Source organism: Podarcis tiliguerta (genome assembly GCF_965153285.1).
Source record: "Podarcis tiliguerta genome assembly, chromosome: Z".
Classification (NCBI taxonomy): domain Eukaryota; kingdom Metazoa; phylum Chordata; class Lepidosauria; order Squamata; family Lacertidae; genus Podarcis; species Podarcis tiliguerta.
In genome coordinates, this window is record NC_139553.1 from 3,622,145 (window position 1) to 3,643,223 (window position 21,079).

Consider the following 21,079-nt stretch of genomic DNA (forward strand, 5'->3'; position numbering starts at 1 on the left):
CTGCAACATCTGGAGGGCAACAGATGCACAAAGGCTGTTCCTGGGGTATTGTGGGAAACTGAAAGAATAGCTAGACTTAACTGTCCTGTGCTTCTCAGAACGCTGCCAATGTAGCCAGGTCAATCTGCCAGGGCCCCCTGGCCATGGAGGGTGCCCTACAAGAGGACCATTTTCCCAGGCCTTCCTCAAAACTTTCTGACAGACATGTTCAGCAGTGGAGCACACTCCTTTGGGAGGTGGTTGACTTTTCTTCCTTGGAGGGTTTTAAGCAGAGGCTGGGTGGCCATTTGTCAGGGATGCTTGAGTTGAGATTTCTGCTTTGCAGCGGGTTGGACTAGATGACCGTTGGGGTCCCTTCCAACTCTATGATTCTGTTATCCTAAACCTGAATCTGAACTTGGGCATCTCATTTGTGGTTGCAGGAACAGGTCCTCCTAATGCCAGTTTGCATATTTTAAAATAAATCCATTGTTTTCTTTGTGGGGCTGTGTATTTGCTTTTATTGTTTTTTGGGGGTTTTGTTTTTTTTTAAATCAATGCTGTTTCAACATTTACTCAGGGAACATGGTGCAGCAAGAGGTGTCAATGTCTCTGTGTGTCTGTTTTGGGAGGCCGTGGAGAAGAAAGGGGGTACTTTACCTACCATATGTGTGTGTGTTTTTCCCTGAATTGTAAAGTAGGGAAAATTGTGTTTTACCTCTGATGCTTGCTCATGATCATCACACGACATCTTCTGCTATCTCGAGGCACCATGGCTTGTGATTCCTGCAGCGGAACTAGGGAAGAAAATGGAATCTTCATGTCTAATAAAAGAGGATTTCAAATTTACTTGCCATTGTTTTGTTGTTTCCTTCTTTTGCTATGGGTAGGGGATGATTTGCCCTTCAGCTAGATCCCAACTTTACAGGTGGTATTTTATTCAATGTGAAATATGTTTGCCTTGGCTTCCAACATGTACCCCTTCCAAGGCCACGTGCAAAGCAATTCGTAAGATCGCATAAAACCAAACAAACCACTTATTAAACATAAATATTTATAAATTACTTAATCAAAGAGCTCTCTAAGTGGTGTGCATAATAAAATGCAGATAAAACCCTGCTAAATTTCACAGAACTGGAGTGTGGGTGGGTGTATACACACATACACAGAGACACATATTAATATTACAAACAACAACAATTTTTAAGTTGGATTTCTCAAAGGCAGCCTAAGGCTGAAATATAAAACATAGATAGCTTCAAGCCGAAAACAACAATCAATCTCTATGGTACTAAAAGTATAGAACTGTGTCCCTAATAGAGCAATTGGTTAGATTGAAAAATGTTAAATAGATCGAAGAATTGCCTTCAATTTTATGTATACATCTTTTATTACAAGTGCATATTTTTAAAATGCCATTGATAAGGTGCTGTAGCTCAGTGAAAGAGCAGAAGGTACCAGATTCAGTCTCCAGTAAACGGCACTGAGCACGAAAGGCAAGCAGCAGTAGGAAGTGATGTCTCGTCTTCTTTAAAAGCCCACCAATGGAGTGTAATAACTATAGGCTGGTCACCAACACCCCTGTCTTGGCAAAGGTGGTGGAGAGGGTGGTTGTGAAGCAGCTGAAGGTATTCTTGGAGGAGGCTGATTATCTAGATCTGCTACAATCTAGGTTCAAACCCGACTTTGGAACTGAATCAGCCTTGGTGGCCCTGATGAGTGACCATTGCTGTGACCATTGCTCCATCTTTCAGCGGCTTCTGGTACTATTTGTTTACCATTGTATCCTTCTGGACTGACTCAGAGGGATGGGCATCATAGGCACTGCATTATGGTGGTTCTTTCCGTATCTTCAGGGTGAGTGCTCCTCAGCACCTTGGCACTTAACACTATGAGGCAGATAACTACTCTCTCTCCAGTGCTATTTAACATCTGTTGGGAGCGGCCGTTAGGCACTTTGGAACAAGCTGTCACTAGGATGCTGATGACAAGCAGCTCTGCTTCTCTAGATAGGTGTCTGAGCATAGTGGTGGACTGTATGAGGACCAATAAACTGCCTGAATCCTGGGGAGATTCTTTGGGGGAGTGGTTCCCATATCCAGGAAGGTGAGCTACCTGTTCTGCATGGGGTTGCACGCCCTCAGAAGAAACAAGTGTGTTGCTTATGGGTGCTCCTGGTTACACCTTTGTCACTTAGAGGCCCAGGGGTCCTCTGTGGCTAGGCTTTGTCTGGTTCGCCAGCTACAGCCATTCCTGGACAGGGATAGCCAGGCCACTGTAGTCCACGCATTGTAATGTGCTCTATATGGGACCACCTTTGGGCCGTGTTTGGAACCATTTTGATTTTTTAAAACTGAATTAGTTGTAGAGGCAACCCTCCATTTATGTGTTTTCAATATGTGTGCAACTCTGCGCATTGTGCCAAACCTGTAAGTGACCCCAAAACATCACAAAAAGGGGGCAGGGCAGGGATGAAAGTTTGCGGCTTTTTCAATGGTGTTTCAAATGTAAGCAATTTCACTTAAACGCGTGGTGCTTTGGAATGTAACCCGCGAGTAAGAGGGGGCGGGTTGCCTGTATATAAATATTTTAGTAAATAGGTAAAATAAGAGGCTGCCTCCCTTGCTTCAGCCACAGCAGTGTCTGTGTATTATCTTAAAAATGGGGGAGGGGCCTTAGCTCATGGACAGATCATTTACTCTACATGCAGAAGGTCTTAAGTTTGATCTCCAGCATCTGCAGATAGGACAGAGAGGGGGCCCTCTCTGGAATCATGGACAGCTGCTGCTAGTTGGTGGAGACCACCTTTGGTGGTGCCCTCCAGATGTGCTGACAGAAGTGGACCTTGGTAATCTTTCGTAATAAGGCACCATGGGTGAGGCCAAAAATTGGCGCCCCCAAATGGATCTCCTCAGTTATGGATTTTCTCAATCTTGTGCCCTGTGTGAGGGAACTGCCCACACTATGCTAAATCTGGGGCTGGGGCTCACTGCAGCCGATGGGAGCCATTGTCCAAAATGCCTGGAAAGTACGAGGTTGGCAAAGACTGGTATAGACAAAACCAAGCAAGAAGAGCCAATGGTCAGACTCAGTGTAAGACAGTCTCCCAGGTTCCTGTGTTCCTAAAACAAAATAAAGTCTGCTTCTTTCATCAGAAAATAAGATTTTACCCATGTAAATATGTAATTAATAATTAATAACCAACCCATCAACATAGGTAAAAACCCCAACAGTATTATTTATGTGTATCTAAATTTTAGGCACATGTAAATTCAGGAACGTATTATAAATGAGAGATGGCGGGGAGAGAGTCCTAGGTTGGCATCCACCTGTCTTGAGAGACAATGGAGTGAGCCTCCAGGGATGAAGTCAAGCTGCTGTGCTAGCAACACCAAAGTGACCTCCCTGGGGCGCAAGCCTGGGTAGTGTGTAGGGAGGTCCTGGGCTACCCAGATGGCAAGACCCCTCTCTCAGCCTCACTGATGTGGTCCAAAGGAAAGCAGAGCAAGATGTTTGGCACCAGTTGGCTGCAGAAGTTGCCAGAAGGAAGTATACAAGGCTCCACCCAACTGCCTTAGGGACTCTCCATTCCACACTTGTAGTGTTAGCCTTTTCTTCTCCCAAAGATATCCCACAAGGAAGTAGAAGTTTTAGATCAGAATTTCCCTTCTTCTAGATGGGTTGCCTTCCCTGGTTGATGAGCCCCATCTACTCCTTGCTTTCCCACAACAGCACATGCAAAACCTGCCTTCTTGACCACTGGACCTGCTGTTGGTCTCATCCATGATGGGGCTATTTTCCTCAACTTCTTCTTTTTTTTAATGTAAACTTCTGCAGAGGGCATGAAAAGCCAAAGTATATTGGTCTTCTGTGTTCATGCACACAAATTTACAGACTTGTGCACCAGAGTTAAGATGCAACTTCTAAAGCATTAGGGAGTGGTTAAATTTGTGGACACCCATTTGCCATGAGACAACTCTGCATCTCCACCAAACAAAGGCAATACAGTGGTACCTCGGGTTAAGTACTTAATTCGTACTTAACCCGAGGTCCGTACTTAACCTGAAACTGTTCTTAACCTGAAGCACCACTTTAGCTAATGGGGCCTCCTGCTGCCGCTGCACCGCCGGAGCACGATTTCTGTTCTCATCCTGAAGCAAAGTTCTTAACCTGAAGCACTATTTATGGGTTAGCGGAGTCTGTAACCTGAAGCGTCTGTAACCTGAAGCATATGTAACCTGAGGTACCACTGTAAAGGAAAGCAAAATAGGGATAGAGTTACCCAGGACAACTACCACCCTCCCTTGAGAAAGTTTGCATTTATAGAATCATAGAAATGTAGAGTTGGGAGGGGCCACGAGGGTCATGTAGTCAAACCCCCTGCAATGCAAGAATATTTCGCCCAAGGTGGGGCTCAAACCACACAACCCTTAGATTAAAAATCTCATGCACTCTGGCTGGCCTTGTTGAAGAAACCACGTTATTAGCAAGATAACCAAGGGATGCAGGGCCAAGGCGAGGGCAGCGAGCTGCCTGCTTCCTGGCGGAGGGGAACCTCCAAGTGGCCTCTGGTTCATCTATAAAAGGGGAGGGGATGGATGGCAAGCCGCTTTTGAGTATCACTTTCAGCCATTCTGAAGGTTAAATGGCTGTTTAGAGCCCCCTATTGAAGGGCGGAGGTGGGGTTTCTCCCATTGTTTGAACACCCTCCAAGCTTTGTTTAGCTGCTTTCAAGGAGCCTGTGAATTGGGGGGTGGGGTGGGGGAAATCGCAGCATCCACTCCCCAAGCGGCTCCCCCTGGGCTGGAATAGAAGGGCAGGAGAGGCTGGCTGTTTCCTGTGAGGCCTCAGTAGGCTGGGGCTGCCCTGCTTTCTTTGAGCAGCAGTTTAACCCAAGCTCAGAGGCCGGCCTCCACCTTACTGATCTCTGCTTGACACCCAATTACCACATGAATGAGACAGAAAAAGGTTTTAACTCCCCCTGACCTTCCTTCCCCCTCCCCCTCCCCGCCATATCATTTCTCCCTCCCATCCCCCTACCCCCAGACCCCTTTTCTCCGATGCAGAAGGGAGTTCAACACAGAGACTGGGAGAAACCAAACAAAAGCCCAGAGCCAGGAACCCTTCATTGTCATGGCCTGCAGCAGCGGCTCCAAGCGCTCTCGTCTGTTATTCAAAGGCTTCGAAGTTCGACTTGCTGCTGGCTGTTTGAGGGTTCCTCATAATGCTTCATTGAGAAATAACCGGCTCCTTTTGCAGGCGGAAAAACGTGGTCCATCAGCGTGGCCTGCTAAGTCACGCTGCATGAAATGTCACTGTCCTCCCTCTCTTAATTAAAAATGAAATATACGCCACTGTTATATTTGTTGCAGGTCGTCTGCTGGAAAGAACGGTGTTGGGTTAAAGGGGAGCCTAAACGCACCACAGTGCAGGGTCAGGCCCTAGCAGTGGGGCACTAGGTGGGGTTGCCAAGAACAGGCGCCCTGTGAGTTTCTACCAACAAAAATAGGGCCATAGAGTCATAGTCAAAGAATTGTATAGTTGGAAGGGACCCTATCTAGGCCAACCGCCTGCAATGCAGGAATTCATATACAGTGGTACCTTGGGTTACAGACGCTTCAGGTTACAGACGCTTCAGGTTACAGACTCCGCTAACCCAGAAATATTACCTTGGATTAAGAACTTTGCTTCAGGATGAGAACAGTGCGGCGGCAGCGGGAGGCCCCATTAGCTAAAGCGGTGCTTCAGGTTAAGAACAGTTTCAGTTTAAGAATTAAATTTCAGTTTCAGGTTCCAGAACAAATTATAACCACTGTATATTGTACCACTGTACAATATTCCTGACCAGCATTCTTCCATGCAAAGCAGTGCTGACGGCTTTGCCATTCTATGTTGCATTCCTGTGTTTGGCAGTGGCCTTTGTGGCACTACTTTCTGAAACGGAGTGCTACTGTCGGAGAACATTTCATCTCAAATTGGATATTGTTACAAACGTTGGGTGTCCCCCTCTCTCTGCCAAGCGGTAGCAAGAGTCCATGGACACTCCAGGCACTCTTGCAGGGTCTGCGTTCCTTTGGAGGACTGAGACATGGCAGAGACTGTCGTAGCTTTGAGAAATATGGTTTATTCACCTATTTGCACCTTCAGTCTGCATGGAGGGGGTCCAGATCATGGGTAGGCAAACTGAGGCCCAGGGATCGGATCCGGCCCAATCGCCTTCTAAATCCGGCCTGGTCCAGGAATCAGCGTGTTTTTACATGAGTAGAATGTGTTCTTTTATTTAAATGCTTCCATCTGCAGTACTGAAGGGTAGATACAACAATGTACCATACAGTGAACACTTATATACCCTTGTGAAGCAGAGAATGTAGAAATGGTGAGGCATTTTTTTTTTGTATTGTTCCTTTTACTGTGATATCCACTGTCAATTTATTAATCCAATTTTACAAAGTATACCAGGAAGATCTGAAGTGTTTTATACCGATTACCTCTTGGCTGACCAGTTTCCTGAGATTACTGCCAAGGCAGTTCATTTTTATGTGGCAGCAATAGCTTGTTGACACAGGATCTTAATTTTAAAATGATCAGCACTTTATGGCGCTTTTCATCATTTTAGTATATAATTTTATATTTTTCACTGTTTTATATTCTACATTGTTTTTAATTTTATATTTAATATTGTATTTAATTGTACATTATATTGTCTTTTATGTATGCATAATATTGCATTATATTGTGTCTTTTTTGTATTCTGTTTTCTTCCTACCTTCTTACTGGTCCTTGACCGAACCAAATATACTAGTACTACTATGCAATGCTCAAATAGATACAATAGAAACACAGGGCTGTTCTCTGAGCTCATTCAGCACCTGCAAAGTGGGAGAGAAAGTCTCCATCTCAAACCCCCAAAAGATACCTTCCATATTTCTTGCACTCCCAACTCAGTCAGCCTCAACCAGCATAGCCAATGAACACCTAGGAATTTGGGAGCTGCCGTTCAGCAACATCTGTAAGGTCACAAATTCCAATTCCCCAACCTATATTTTTTCAAAGCCTTTAATACAGTGGTGCCACACCATACTGGTGTGGCAGGAGAGGATGGCAAGTGTGGCGGGAAGATTCAAGGACAATCAAAAAAACATTTAAACATTACAGTGTAGTGTGGTATAGTAAAGTAAATAAGAAAGATCGGAAAAGAGAAAGGCTTGTGGTGATGAGTTTTTCTCAGATTAGACCTAATATAAATGGTATTGGTACAAAAGCAAGCCCATACCTCTCATTGAGTTTGTAGACATACATAAGGTACACACAGGAGGTTTGTTTATAATTACATCTTGGGAATGATTCATGTTCTCATGTAGCTGCCTTGTTTTTTTAAATTTCTGGGTGTCCCCATGATCATATTATAAAGCAGTTGTGCTCCATGCTACAAATCAAGCCCTGCTAGTTTTTGTTTCTGTTTGTTTTCCAATGTATTTCTTATCAATGAAAAAAATGGTGTGGCACAATAAAATTGTATTCTGAAAGTGTGGCCCATAGAAAAATGTCCCAGAACGACTGCTTTAATATGTAACAGGCAGCTAAGTAGGTGTAGGCTAGGGGGTTGAATTATGGTGCTGGAGGAGACTCTTGAGAGTCCCATGGACTGCAAGAAGATCAGACCTATCCATTCTGAAGGAAATCAGTCCTGAGTGCTCAGTTGGAAGGACAGATCCTGAAGCTGAGGCTCCAAGACTTTGGTTTCCTCATGAGAAGAGAAGACTCCCTGGAAAAGACCCTGATGTTGGGAAAGAAGAAGGGCACAAGGAGAAGGGGACGACAGAGGACGAGATGGTGGGACAGTGTTCTCAAAGCCACAAACATGAGTCTGACCAAACTGCGGGAGGCAGTGGAAGACAGGAGTGCCTGGTCCATGGGTCACAAAGAGTCGGACACAACTAAACAACAAGGTGGTTGTGGGAAGAATGAGAACTACCAGACATTTAGAAGCCATCTGAAGGCAGCCCTGTTTAGGGAAGCCTTTAATGTTTGATGCATTACTGTATTTTAATATTTTGTTGGAAGCTGCCCAGAATGGCTAGAGAAACCCAGCCAGATGGGCGGGGTATAAATAATAAATTATCATCATCATCATCATCATCATGGTCCAAGATAACAACCTGTGTTTGCAGCCATGATTTCCAGGGTATAGAAACTGCGGGACCTAAAACTGATCAGCAAGTCTGATACTTCTCAGTTACGGCTGGCCACCTTTTCGGACACCCTGGCTACCAGCCAGAGCAGGCAACACTGATCTGGCCGGGCCATCCAGGGCAGAAGGCGGCTGCTCCGAGCGTTTTCAAAACGGGCGGGCGGGGCCAGGCCTTTTCCGGCGCGCCGTTGCTCGGCAACCTCCGCCGCCCACGGAAGTAGACGCGGCTTCGCGCTTCCGCTGCGGGCAACGCCGTTCCCTCACAAAAGATGGCGGCGCCCTTGTCTCTTCAGCTGGAGTTCGGGTAAGGGAGGCGCCATCGGGGCGGCGGAGGGTTTCCTCGCCGAGATCCCGCGTGGGGAGCTCAGCCGGTGAAGGGGATGCTTGGTCTGGGGGTGGAGGGTCTGGGTTTGGGGTGAGAGTGTTCTTTTTGGGCGGGTGGAGGGAAACGGGGGTGCCATTGTTTCCCATTTGGTTTCTAAAGCTTCCTTTCTTCGCCCTCACAGGCTACTCTTCCCCCCCATAGGAATCTTTCTTTCCCTACCTCGCCCCGCCCCCCACGCCCCGCACTCCCCAACAGCAGGGACTCAGGACAGTCGCTTGTCCCCGCCTCCCACAGCAATGCAGGAATCGCATCTAAACACAGGGATCACACAATGACTCCTCTCAACAAGGGGAGGTGACAAATCATGGCTTTTAGCTTAGGAAAAAGGAAGCCAACGGGGAACACAGAGGAGGGGCGCAAAGTTATGCACGGTGCGGAGAAAATGGAGAGGCATACACTTTCCTCCCTCATAAATACATACAATATCTTCTCATTATTTGTTTAAAAGCAGCATAGATTAAAAGAGGGTCCTGTGTGTGTGTATACTTCTTGATTCCCAGTGGTTTGTGGGGGGTGGAGTTCATACTGGGGCAACCTGGTGGTGATGGGGACTAAGAATGGGGTGCCTGGAGACTTAACAGGCAAGGTAGATTTCCTCCAATCAACTTAAAGTTACTTGTGGACTTTAAAAGGGTTGGGAGGCAGAGAACTGAAAATGAGACTGACTGTCATTGGTGCTTGTGACTATGCCAAGGTGGCAGATTCACAGGTTTCATGAGAAGGAAAGCTTGCATGAAGATAGCCCTGTACAGTTTTGGCTCACAAATGAGGCTTCCTATTCTAGGAGTGAAGTGAAGTGGGTAAGAATTTGGTTATACTAAAGAAAGGTATATAAATAATAAAATTTGTGTCAGATTAAAGGAACTTGATGAAGAGAAAGGAAACTACAGGGCATCATATACCAGTATTGTGTCATTTAACTGTTCTCTGTACATTCAAAGAGTTGTTCCTTAAACTCCCCCTCCCCACAAAGAATCCATTTTCTTTTAAAGTCAACGCTGGTATGTGTGAAGTAACAATAAAGAATGATTTTGAGCATATGCAGAATGGCCATTTTCTCAGTAGGCATAGGCAGAACCAGTTCCTACATACGTGCCTTTAGGATGGGGACCTTGCAGCCCAGTGGTCTAATTAGGGCAGCCAAATGGCAAGGTCCTATCAGCCAAGTCATTCTCACCTCCCACTTACTTAATGTTAGGTGTGGGGCAGGTAAAGTAAACAGGAGGTTGCAGGCACCACCAATCAGTTGACTGCTGGGTCATGAGAAGCCCTTTTCAGAGCACTAGCTTGCAGTGGAAGGTATGAGTTCCAACACCTTTTGTTTTAGAAATGCAGAAATTTAGCACCTGAAGGAACATAGTCTGCCACTATCCTTTAAATCATGTTGCTAACCTGTAGCCCCCCCAGGTTTTTCTGGACTTCAATCTCCCATCAGCTGCTGCCAGCACAGCCAGTGGCCTGGAATGATGAGAGGTGTAGGGTAGCAAAATTTAGAGCAGTGTTTCCCAAACTTGGGACTCCAGCTGTTTTTGGACTACAACTCCCATCATCCCTTGCCAGCAAGACCAGTGGTCAGAGATGATGAGAACTGTAGTCCCAAAGCAGCTGGAGATCCAAGTTTGGAAAATACTGATCTAGTGGGTCACATGTTAGCCTCTCCTGATTTTAAATGGTTCATCAGGTTTGACCTGCGTATGGGATGGCTGCATATTCCTGCATTGCAGGGGGTTGAACTAGATGATCCTCAGTGTCCCTTCCAGTTCTATGTCTATGATTCTATTTGTTGAATAAAGAGCTAGACATTTTAAGGACCACAAAATAATTACATTGTAAACAACCCTGTGATCCTCAGACGAAGAACGGCAAAGAAAATGAATGAATGAATGAATGAATGCACAAAGTGGTATGAAACAATATTACGTCATTAGTGCCATGAGGTGGCTCAGTCTTGAATGTATTTCCTTGCTCGGTAATGTTGAAAGGGAGATAAAAATCCAGCTAGGCATCAGACATCAAGGTGCTTGATGTTTAGTTTTCAAATGCTGCTTTCTGCATTGAATAGTCTGAAGTCATTCTGTAGTTAAGTGTTTATTATAAGGTCCATGAAAATAGGTCTCAGAGGAAAGTGATGAATGAGTCTGTCAAGCAGTCTTCCTCGCCCTGGTGCTACAAATGTTGTAATCCAACTCCCAGTATTCCTGACCATTGGCCATGTTGACCAGGGCTGATGAGTTGTAGTCCAAAGCATTTGGAGATCACCAGACTGAGGACATCTGCTGTAAAAGTTTACAAAAAGGCACTCTTGTTAAAGAGGGGGTTTGAACATCACTTAGCCTGGCGTGCTCTGGTCCATGGGGTCACGAAGAGTCGGACACGACTAAACAACAACAATAGCAAAGCATACATGTGAAGTACAGGACTCCTTCCAGAAGGGGAATAGACTGGATTGCAACTTTTGACTGTAATCAAGAAAAGAAGGGAATCAAGCATGCAACATTGGCATCAAACAAAAGGGAAGCAACACAACTATGAAAAAGAGAAATGCCAGTATCTCTAGTCCCTAAAAGTTTGTGCTACAGTGAATATGTTGAGTTTTTGAAATATCACAGATATAGAAAGGAAACAAATGATCCTTCTTTAAACAAACAAGCCCACCTGTGACTTTGCAAATGTTTCCCTCAGTTTCTGATGGTGTCCCCTCTCTCCTGCAGTTGGCTATAACAGTCTCTGTCTAGGGGTAGTGCATTAACTAGAATGGTGGGTCTTGATGGGGGGAAACCGGGGGGAAATTGCATTCTCAGTGAGCTAGGATATGAATTCACACTTATCAGAACCAAACCTGCTATGATAATGTAGATGAAGTGCCTTAGATACTGTTTACATATGTTAATTTCCAGAGGGGCTGCCGTGTTTTTCATAACAAAAAGAGCAAAAGGGTTTGTAGCACATTGAAGACTGGCAAATTTATTATGGCATAAATGTTTGTGGCCTGCAATGGAGAAAGCTGTGGCCCTCCCAGTTGTTGCTGGACTTCCAGCTCCTATCAGCCACATCCAGCATGGTCAGTGGTTGGGGATGATGAGAGTTGTGTGTCCAGCAGCATCTGGAGGACCTTAGGGTCCACATCCCTGATTTACATCCTAGAGGGGTACACTATTAAACTTAAATTCAGCCTTCACCAACAAATGCTTTGCTTCAGAACTTCCATTGTGCTGCCTGGAGCCACTTACAGTCCAGAGCATCTGGAGAACATTAGGCTGGTGGAAGCTACTTCTGAAGAGATTTTAAGATGTGCCCCATTTTACTATGTAAACGTGTGGAGAACATTTAGTTGAAATATGGTATATAAACATTCTAAATAAACTCCCCATCAGTTCTGGTACATACCTTTCTCCAAACCTTGAAGGGTTTCTTCGACTTAAATAAATAATGTCCTTTCTCCATGCTCGCACCATCTAGTACATCATTTTGAGATAACTACTCCGCCCATGCTAGCCACTGTAGAACTGATTTCCAGAAAAGCAGTGCTTATTTGGTCCCCCCCACACTTTTCTTGGAAGTGCCTAAAAGAGTGCTCTATGTGTTCACATTGCAGCTGAGTTCTCCCCCCAGCTAGTATGCTACAGAAGGACCTTATCTCCCATCCCAGTATCTGCGATTAACACAAAGTGTGAGCTTGTTTTCACAGCAAGCAGAAAGATGCCTCTTTCCTATCATTGGTAGGGATTGTTCTCGCTCATGAATCTCCAGATTTGTCTAACATTAATAACTGCTACTTCAGTTTTCAGTTAACCGTTTTTCTTTTTTGTTGAGCCTAGATAGCACTAACAGAGCAATCCTTGGGGAGTGTGGCTTTGTATAAGTAATAGCATTGCAGTGAGCATTACAAAGGCACTGTTGTGCTGTTCCATAGTACAGCCAAAAATCTCCCTCCACGTAACTAGATTTAAAGGGACTGGGTCTAATGCTAATATTTCACCGTAAGTATTTCGATAATTCCTTTTCCATATCTCTCTGTTAACATGGCAATCATGAAGCATGTGGATGCCAAGAAGCCAGTACCAATTAACTGCTGGAGTAGATTTTGATGATGGCTCATTCCCTCATGGCTCCATGGTTAGATGTTGCCTGCTCTCCATCAATCTCAGCTGTGTGTCTTAAGTAGTATTCCTGTGCACCAGCCTTTCCCAACCTGGTGTCCTCTAGCTCTTGTTGGACTACGACTCATCATCAGTTCTAGCTAGCATGGCCAAGGTCAAGTATGATGGAAGTTATAGTTGAGCAACACCTGAAGGGTGCCAGGTTGGTATGTGCTTTTCTGGAACTAAGTGAGGTTTTTCCTTGAGCAGGTATACCCTATTTTTTGCTCTATAAGACTCACTTTTTCCCTCCTAAAAAGTAAGGGGAAATGTGTGTGCATCTTATGGTGCGAATGCAGGCTGCGCAGCTATCCCAGAAGCCAGAACAGCAAGAGGGATTGCTGCTTTCACTGCGTAGCGATCCCTCTTGCTGTTCTGGCTTCTGAGATTCAGAATTTTTTTCTTCTTGTTTTCCTCCTCCCAAAACTAGGTGTATCTTGTGGTCTGGTGCATCTTATAGAGCGAAAAATACGGTATATAGAATTGATGATGGTTCAGGCCTGTGCTGAACAGATTCCTCAATTGAAACTTTCTCTATATGTTTCTTCTCGTCCTTCAGAAACGCTAGAAGATGCTTTATTTACATTGTAGTTCTCTCTCCTGTGCCTCTTTCCCTAATACATCCTCTTCCCCTTATATATGTATTTTTCTTTTAATACTGATGTGGATTGGTTTTCAATGGGGCTATAAGATAAGTTGCAGAGCCAACTCTACTGGTAGGCAAAGTGAGGCAGCCAACCTGGATGGCAAATGGGGCAGCAGCTACAGAACAGTGGTGGCAGCCTCCTGCAGTTGATCTTTCTGAACCCCGTTAAGAAGACAGAGCTCGGTTTATCACACAGCCTGCCATGTGCCCCCTAGGCTGCCCCTTCTCCCCTCTGTTAAGAAGGAAGGAGGACAACCATTGAGGAATAAGATTCAGTTGCCAATTGAGTAGGCTTCTCTGTGTGAAATGAGAGGGTGTAGGTTGTATCTTGTCCTTTTCCTCAGGCATCTAATTGTCTTGGATCAACCCTGTATGCTAAGTCAATGAGTTAATTTATTGCATTTGCACATGAAGTAATGCACATGAAGTGAGGGATATGTAGAGGGGAAACACCTTAGTTTGTTCTTAATTATGCATGCACTATAAAAGGCTGGTGCCTCTATGATTTTTGTCTTTCAGAATGTTGCTGATTATGTGTTTCTTGTCTTAAATTTTCAGAGGTGGAGCAGAGCTCTTGTTTGATGGGATAAGAAAACATCAGGTGACTCTGCCCAGCCAGAAAAAACCTTGTGAGTATTTTGACTGTTCTGTCTTCTTCTGGCCCAGACTTGGTTCTTCTTGATGGACCAAGATGAAAATGAAAACCTGTTCTATTTGTGAAGCTTTTATACTCGAGGTCCAGTGGCACATGGGAAACTGCCTTATGGTAGATCAGACTATTTGTCCACTTCCTAGGCTTGATGTCTCCTTGATTTTGGGCAGAGAAAGCCCTCTCCAGTTGCCTGCAACTCAACATTGCTGTGATGTCAGGGGGTGATGCATTTTGAAGCCCTGATTGCTGGAACTTCAAAGCACAGCATGGTTTGTTTGAAACCGTTCCATTCTGTTACTTGAATCTCCAAAAACCAGAGGTTCAAGTAGCAGCGCTGGGAGGGAAAAGGAGAAGCCATGCCTTGGAAACAGCTTTTCTTTCATGGAGCAAGAAGTGATGATGGATGATGGGAACATGTTAAGGAACAATTGGGAGCTCCTTTCAAACCATTATTTGCTCCACATTGGACATTTTTATGTCGAGTGTAGGGTGGTGGGCATGATTTACCCAAAACAGCCTCATGGGCCAAATGGGGAGGTCTGGCAGGCCAAGTTTGGCCTAGAGGTTCCACACCCCTGCTTTAACTGGAGGAGCCAAGGACCTTCTTCAGGGAAATCAGGTGCTCAGCTGCTGCTTCATTGATCCAGGTAGCTTCTGGTCCCTATTCATGCATGTTTCTGGGCAAGAATATAGTGAAGTGCTTTTGGTCTGCAAAATGAAGGCTACTGCAAAGAACAAAGGGTGACTTCTCACACCAACCCCTGGGATTAGACAGCTTCCTAGAGGTTAGGTCTATCAGTGACTATTGCCTATTATAATAGGGCTTCCCAATACAGAGGCAGTATTCCTCTGAAACACCAGCTGTAGGGGACTGAAGGCAGGAAGTGCCATGGGAGTCTCTCAGAGATATTTAGTTGGCTGCTCTTAGAAACAGGCAGTGTTTGTTCTGACTCACCCAGCTAGTTCTGCTGCTCATCTGTAGGGGGATGGTGGTACCCTGAAATTCAGGTCCCAGAGAACAGTCTGAAGGCATGTGATGTATGCAACCTCTCTGCAACTAAGCCTAATCTGAGTCTAATCTGCACTTGGATGGCAGGAGGCTTAGGGATCCCCACCTTGTGTTCCACAATGGAAGAAATGCAGCAATAAATCATTGCATATGGGAGAAAATGAGAAATGAGATGCTGATGCTGCCCCCTATACCTTTGCAATAATGTATAAACAATAGTGCATCAAGAAGAAACTTGACACAACCAGGGTATGCTAGGGTCATGTAACAGCCATGTAAGGTAGGTTAGGCAGAGAAGTGGTGACTGGTCCAGGATCTCCTGTTTCTACTCATTCCTGTGAAGTGGGATTCCTTAACAGTGGGATTAACAGGGAGAAATGTAAAGTATTGCACTTGGGCAAAAAAAATGAGAGGCACAAATACAAGATGGGTGACACCTGGCTTGAGAGCAGTACATGTGAAAAGGATCTAGGAGTCTTGGTTGACCACAAACTTGACATGAGCCAACAGTGTGACGCGGCAGCTAAAAAAGCCAATGCAATTCTGGGCTGCATCAATAGGAGTATAGCATCTAGATCAAGGGAAGTTATAGTGCCACTGTATTCTGCTCTGGTCAGACCTCACCTGGAGTACTGTGTCCAGTTCTGGGCACCACAGTTCAAGAAGGACACTGACAAACTGGAACGTGTCCAGAGGAGGGCAACCAAAATGGTCAAAGGCCTGGAAACGATGCCTTATGAGGAACGGCTAAGGGAGCTGGGCATGTTTAGCCTGGAGAGGTTAAGGGGTGATATGATAGCCATGTTCAAATATATAAAAGGATGTCACATAGAGGAGGGAGAAAGGTTGTTTTCTTCTGCTCCAGAGAAGCAGACACAGAGCAATGGATCCAAACTACAAGAAAGAAGATTCCACCTAAACATTAGGAAGAATTTCCTGACAGTAAGAGCTGTTCGACAGTGGAATTTGCTGCCAAGGAGTGTGGTGGAGTCTCCTTCTTTGGAGGTCTTTAAGCAGAGGCTTGACAACCATATGTCAGGAGTGCTCTGATGGTGTTTCCTGCTTGGCAGGGGGTTGGACTCGATGGCCCTTGTGGTCTCTTCCAACTCTATGATTCTATGATTCTATGATTCCTGACTCAAGGAACAAGTGAATGGCAGAAGCAATCCGCCACTGTGCTTCCCATTTGCAGCTGAGGATGTTTTTTGCCTTTACCAAGTTATGTGCTTTTGAATATGTGTGAGAATATCTGGTCACCTGCCACAGTCTTGGGAGTAAGCATTAGATTCAAACATCTAGGGTCATTCAGTGAAGCTGAGTGGTGAGAGCTTCAAGACAGACTAAGGGAAATACTGCTTTGCACATCCCATGGTCAAACTATGGAAATTGCTGCCACAGGTACAGGTTGCCAACTTGAACTGGCCTGGATTACTGCAAACTCCTTATGGTTGCTGCATATTGCCTCCAGGGTCAGAAATGGTATATTTCTTAATATCAGTTCCTGGGGAGCAGTGATGGGAAATGGCCATCACACTTGTGTCCTGCTTTGCCAGTGGAAAACAAAACTGGACTGGGCATGATTTCGGACTGATCCAGTGAGGCTGTTCTTACATTCTTAATGCAAACTTAAAACTCGTATTACTGTAAATTGTTTTAGTTTTAGAATTTAATCAAAATTTGATTGAAGCCTAAACTAAGGAGATGCGAGCCTTTGACCAAAGTAACTCCCAGTCCCTAAAGCTGGCTCTGACAGATTCAGCAGGCACCTTCTGCTCCAGCTTTTAAACACCTTTCTGAAACTTTCCTTTGTGGATAATTAATACAACTTTCTGCAACAGTTACTCCAATCTCTGATTTTAACTTTATATAATTTTTTATTGTATGGTTTTACATTCAGTTGTTGTGAACTGCTTTAATTTTTTTTTTAATTGAATGGGGCACACAACTATTTGCTGTAAATAAATAAATAAGAATAAATCTTATGGGCATACTCAGCTGCCTCACACCAAGTCAGGCCGCTGGTCTATCAAGCTCAGTCTTGCTGCCAGTTCTTGGACAGAAGCCTCGTCAAGTCCTGCTCCACAGTGGGATTTCTTAATTAGTGGAGCCATCTGATTGAACAACTTAAGTAGACGTGGGGAACCACATATTTACCTGCCCCAAACCTGACATCCTATATATTGGGCATATGGACATGGCTTGGAAAGGTGGCCTTTCAGGCCAAATTGGGACCCCGAATTGGGGCCCATGAGCCAGAGGTGTCTTCTCACCTCACCTTGCTCCTGGCTGAACTGAGGTTTTCATTAGTTAAGGCTGCAGTCCTATACACACTTACCCGGGAACTCTGTTTAAACATAGTGGGGCTTTCTTCTGAGTAAACTTCCAAAGGATGTTTCCCAGTACCCACCCATATGCCCTTTTTTATTGGGACAAAATCCATACAACTGTCCAGAGACAGGGAGCACAAGGCAAGTGAAGGATGCTGGTCTGCTTCTGTGTATTATTTTTGTAATCAATGTAGAATAATAGAATTGTAGAGTTGGAAGGGAGCTTGAGGATCATATAGTCTAGCCCCTGCAATGAATCATGGCAATCTGTGAACTGAGATAGCTCTTTCCACTTTGACTTTTATTTTGTTCTCTTGACAACCCCATTTTACTGTACCTCCTGTCCCATATGGTTCTTTTATTGCCATTGTATTGTTGATGGTTTCTCCATTTGTTTGAAACCCAACAAAAACGTCTTTAAAGGGGGATGCTGCTGCCCTAGCTCCCTTGCTCCTGCATACCAGCTCAGGAAGGACAGGTGAACTGTCCTGGCTCAAGAGGGTGAGGCAGGCAGCAGTGCCCCCTTTGCAGAGGTGTCATGCTACCCTGCAGCGCCTACCTCTGGTGCAGACAATTGCAGACAATGGTGAATAAACTGGAAACCCTCAATCATGAAAGATAAGAATTCTATTTATTGGTGTCCTCCTGGATGTGAGTGCTGTGAACTCCACTAACACTCAGTAGTGAAGCGGGTCATTGTATGGCTGCAGCAACCAGAGATGTCGGAGCGACTGCCTCCTTCTCCTGTAGCCATACAGTGCAGCATTTGTCTGTCGTCAAAAGAAGCATCACTTTCTCCTCTGTGTGTGTGTCTAAACAACAATCCAGGAATAATTTTAACTCTTTCAATGGTGAGCTCTGATAGATGGCAGCTTCTAAGTCAGGCTTTGCTCTCCTTGTGACATCTATTTAGTCCCATGTGTGGGCTTGCTTAGCTGCTGCTGCTGCTGCTGTAACATCTAATAGCTTATAAATGGTGATACCTGCAGGGTAACTTCAATGTCATGTCAACAGCTTTCCTCTACCCAGATGGGTTATAGGGCCCCAAAAGGAGCAGATTTCGAAACAGTGGGAGAGCAAAGAAGTCTCATGTCAGTGCAGGTAAATATGTTCGGGAAAATGACATTCTATCCAACTATATTCCTGGTTTGGAGGACCTGAAAGAGGCACTCCAGATCCCATCACAATCTTTCTCGCTAAAATAATTAACATAGAAGAAAACTTGGATATTTGCCCTCCCTTGACAAATTCTCAAAGGGCTAAAAGGATGATAAGGCAAAGCTATCTTAGCGATTTGCCAAGATGAGTCATGGATGAAATAAGGTCTTGCCAAGTTCTTCAAAAGAACCAGATAATGCTGAGATTCACCGCAGGTGGATGAATCTTATCCCGGCTTTTGAACTGCCATTATTAAAAAGTAGATCTGGAAAATTTCCATTTCTTGCCCAGCACAAGAAATACCAAACATTTACTTATGACTTTTAGTAAACTGGCCTTCCCGTCTTGACTTAGGGAGATGAAAAGCATCCTATGGTGGTCTCTTTTTCTTCACCCGATAAGGGTTTTCAAAGATGAAACAGTGAGAAAGTTGGTCCCTGGCAGAAATCAAAGCAAATGCCGATAAGGGAAACTAAATTAAACAATAGAAACATTACGAGTCCGAAGGAGGAAGAGAAATCCGTGAGTTCAGAAATACAAGAACTGAAGAGGAGATTATTAAGTATAAAGTCTGAGATTTCAATTCAAAATATAAGGACACTAGAGCCTGGAACACAATATTTAAATATGCCCAACAGCTCTCCATCCTGAAGAAGGACATTGGTGCAACTCTCTGATCTCTTCCTAAGCGATAGCGATGAAGAGTAGGAGTCTGGCGACCCTGACATTCCTATTTTAATAACTCCCAAAGAACCTCAGGTCGCTGATAGACTCTTGAAACTAAGCACCCAGGTTATATCCGGACCTTTGCTTAACACTCCCAAAATCTACAAGGGCGACCGTTCTTCCCTATTGCATTACTGGCAAGATAGGACTGGTGGAGTTCCTGAGCATGAAGCTGGCTCTTTGCTGGCTAGTGATCCCCATTTTACAGCATATGCCTTTTTAATACTCCCAGAGGCTCAGAAAGAGTTAATAGCCCCATGGCCATCCCATGAAGGAGGGAGGGATTGACAGCTAGTGGGCCACTGTGGGGCCGCCCTCCTTGCTGGGGTGCGGCGGGATGGGCTACACCTATTGGGGATTTTGTCCTGCTGATTTTATATCTCAACATTATACCTTTCTGGTTCAGAAGACCTGGCCCAGGGACGACTTGTTAGTGGAGGGGATATCACTCCTTTATAGAGGAGGCCAACACGGGGTTTGGGATCACCACCACTGAAGGGCGAGGGAGGTTTGGCGATGGGGGTAGATATTATAGGCGAAGGGTTTTGAGATGTGGTGATGCCCAAACCCCTTCCAATCTACACCCCATCGCGAGCAGGGATTACCCACCTCCGTCACTGGTGTTGTCTATAGGCAATAAAACCACCACCATGTGATACTTTTTTATCTCGTTGCGGGTTGGCCTGGCTTGTGTGACGGAGACCAGGGTGCGTGAAGGGGAAGTAGTCACCCTGCATGAGATAGCACCCCCGGGTTTCTCCGTCCTCCACCAGTCACAGACTGTGGGTCGGGGGGGGGGGAGCAGTAGCGTTAATCCGGGAGGATTACTCTTTCAGTGCTCTGCCACCACCATCAGTCTCCAGCATTGAATGTGTTGGCCTAGTGTGGGGCACCAATGAGAGCTTGGCTGTCTGGCTGGTGTACCGACCACCTAGTGCACCAGCAGCCACCCTGTCAGGCCTGTTGGATGTGGTGGCAGGCTGGGCCTTGGAGTTCCCTAACCTACTGGTTTTGGGGGATTTCAACGTCCATTCTGATGCCACCCCCTCCTCACGGGCTGTGGACGTTGTGTCTTCCATGGCTACATTTGGGCTCTCCCAGTTTGTTTTGGGTCCCACACACCAAGCAGGCCACACGCTGGATTTGATTTTTGGTGCGGGTATAGATGTGATCATGTCCTCACTTGTGGAAGTGCCATGGTTTGATCACTACGCTCTGAAAGCCAGGATTCCTGCCTCCACCGCACTTGGGTGGTGAGCCTATTTGGGCTTGCCTGCGATGGATCCTGATGGATTTCGTCAGGGCTTGTGGGACCCTGCTCCCCCTGGTGGCTCACTAGATGAGCTTGTTGAGAACTGGGATAGCTGGTTCTTGGTGGCCATCAATGAGATCACACCTAAGCGCCCTCTGCGACCTCGCTGATACTGGGCCCCCTGGTTTACCGAGGAGCTCTGGAAAATGAAGTGGGACCTCAGATGGCTAGAGCGAGTATGGCGGCGTGCTCGCGACAGAGCCTCAAGAACATCTTATAAGACGCTTATGAAAGCCTATGAGATGGCAGTGAAAGCTGCAAAGAAGTTTTACTTCTCAGCTTCCATTGCATCCGCTAGCTCTCGCCCAGCGCAACTTTTTGAATAATTAGGTCTCTAACAACCCTAGAGGAACAGCTAAATTTAAATACGAATTTGACCCACAGCTGTGAGGCATTTGTGAGCTTTTTTGCGGAGAAAGTCTTGCTGCTCCGCCATGACCTCCCTGCCGGTTTGGAGACAGTAACAGAACTGGAGGCCCCTCAACTGTCCTCAGGTCTGGTATTGGACCACTTTGATTGGATACTCCCTGCTGATATAGACAGATTCCTCCGAGC

General features: G+C 45.4%; 1 protein-coding gene across 1 annotated transcript in view; it reads left to right on the forward strand.

Annotated features, from left to right (window-relative positions):
• Positions 1 to 8,381: 8,381 nt before the first annotated feature.
• The window catches only part of URM1 (ubiquitin related modifier 1), a 39,608-nt gene continuing 26,910 nt past the window's right edge, over positions 8,382 to 21,079 (forward strand). The window contains exons 1-2 of the mRNA XM_083423218.1: positions 8,382 to 8,474; positions 13,899 to 13,969. Coding sequence (XP_083279344.1) covers positions 8,440 to 8,474; positions 13,899 to 13,969 — 106 coding nt within the window. The 5' untranslated portion in view covers positions 8,382 to 8,439. The remainder of the gene's footprint in view (positions 8,475 to 13,898; positions 13,970 to 21,079) is intronic.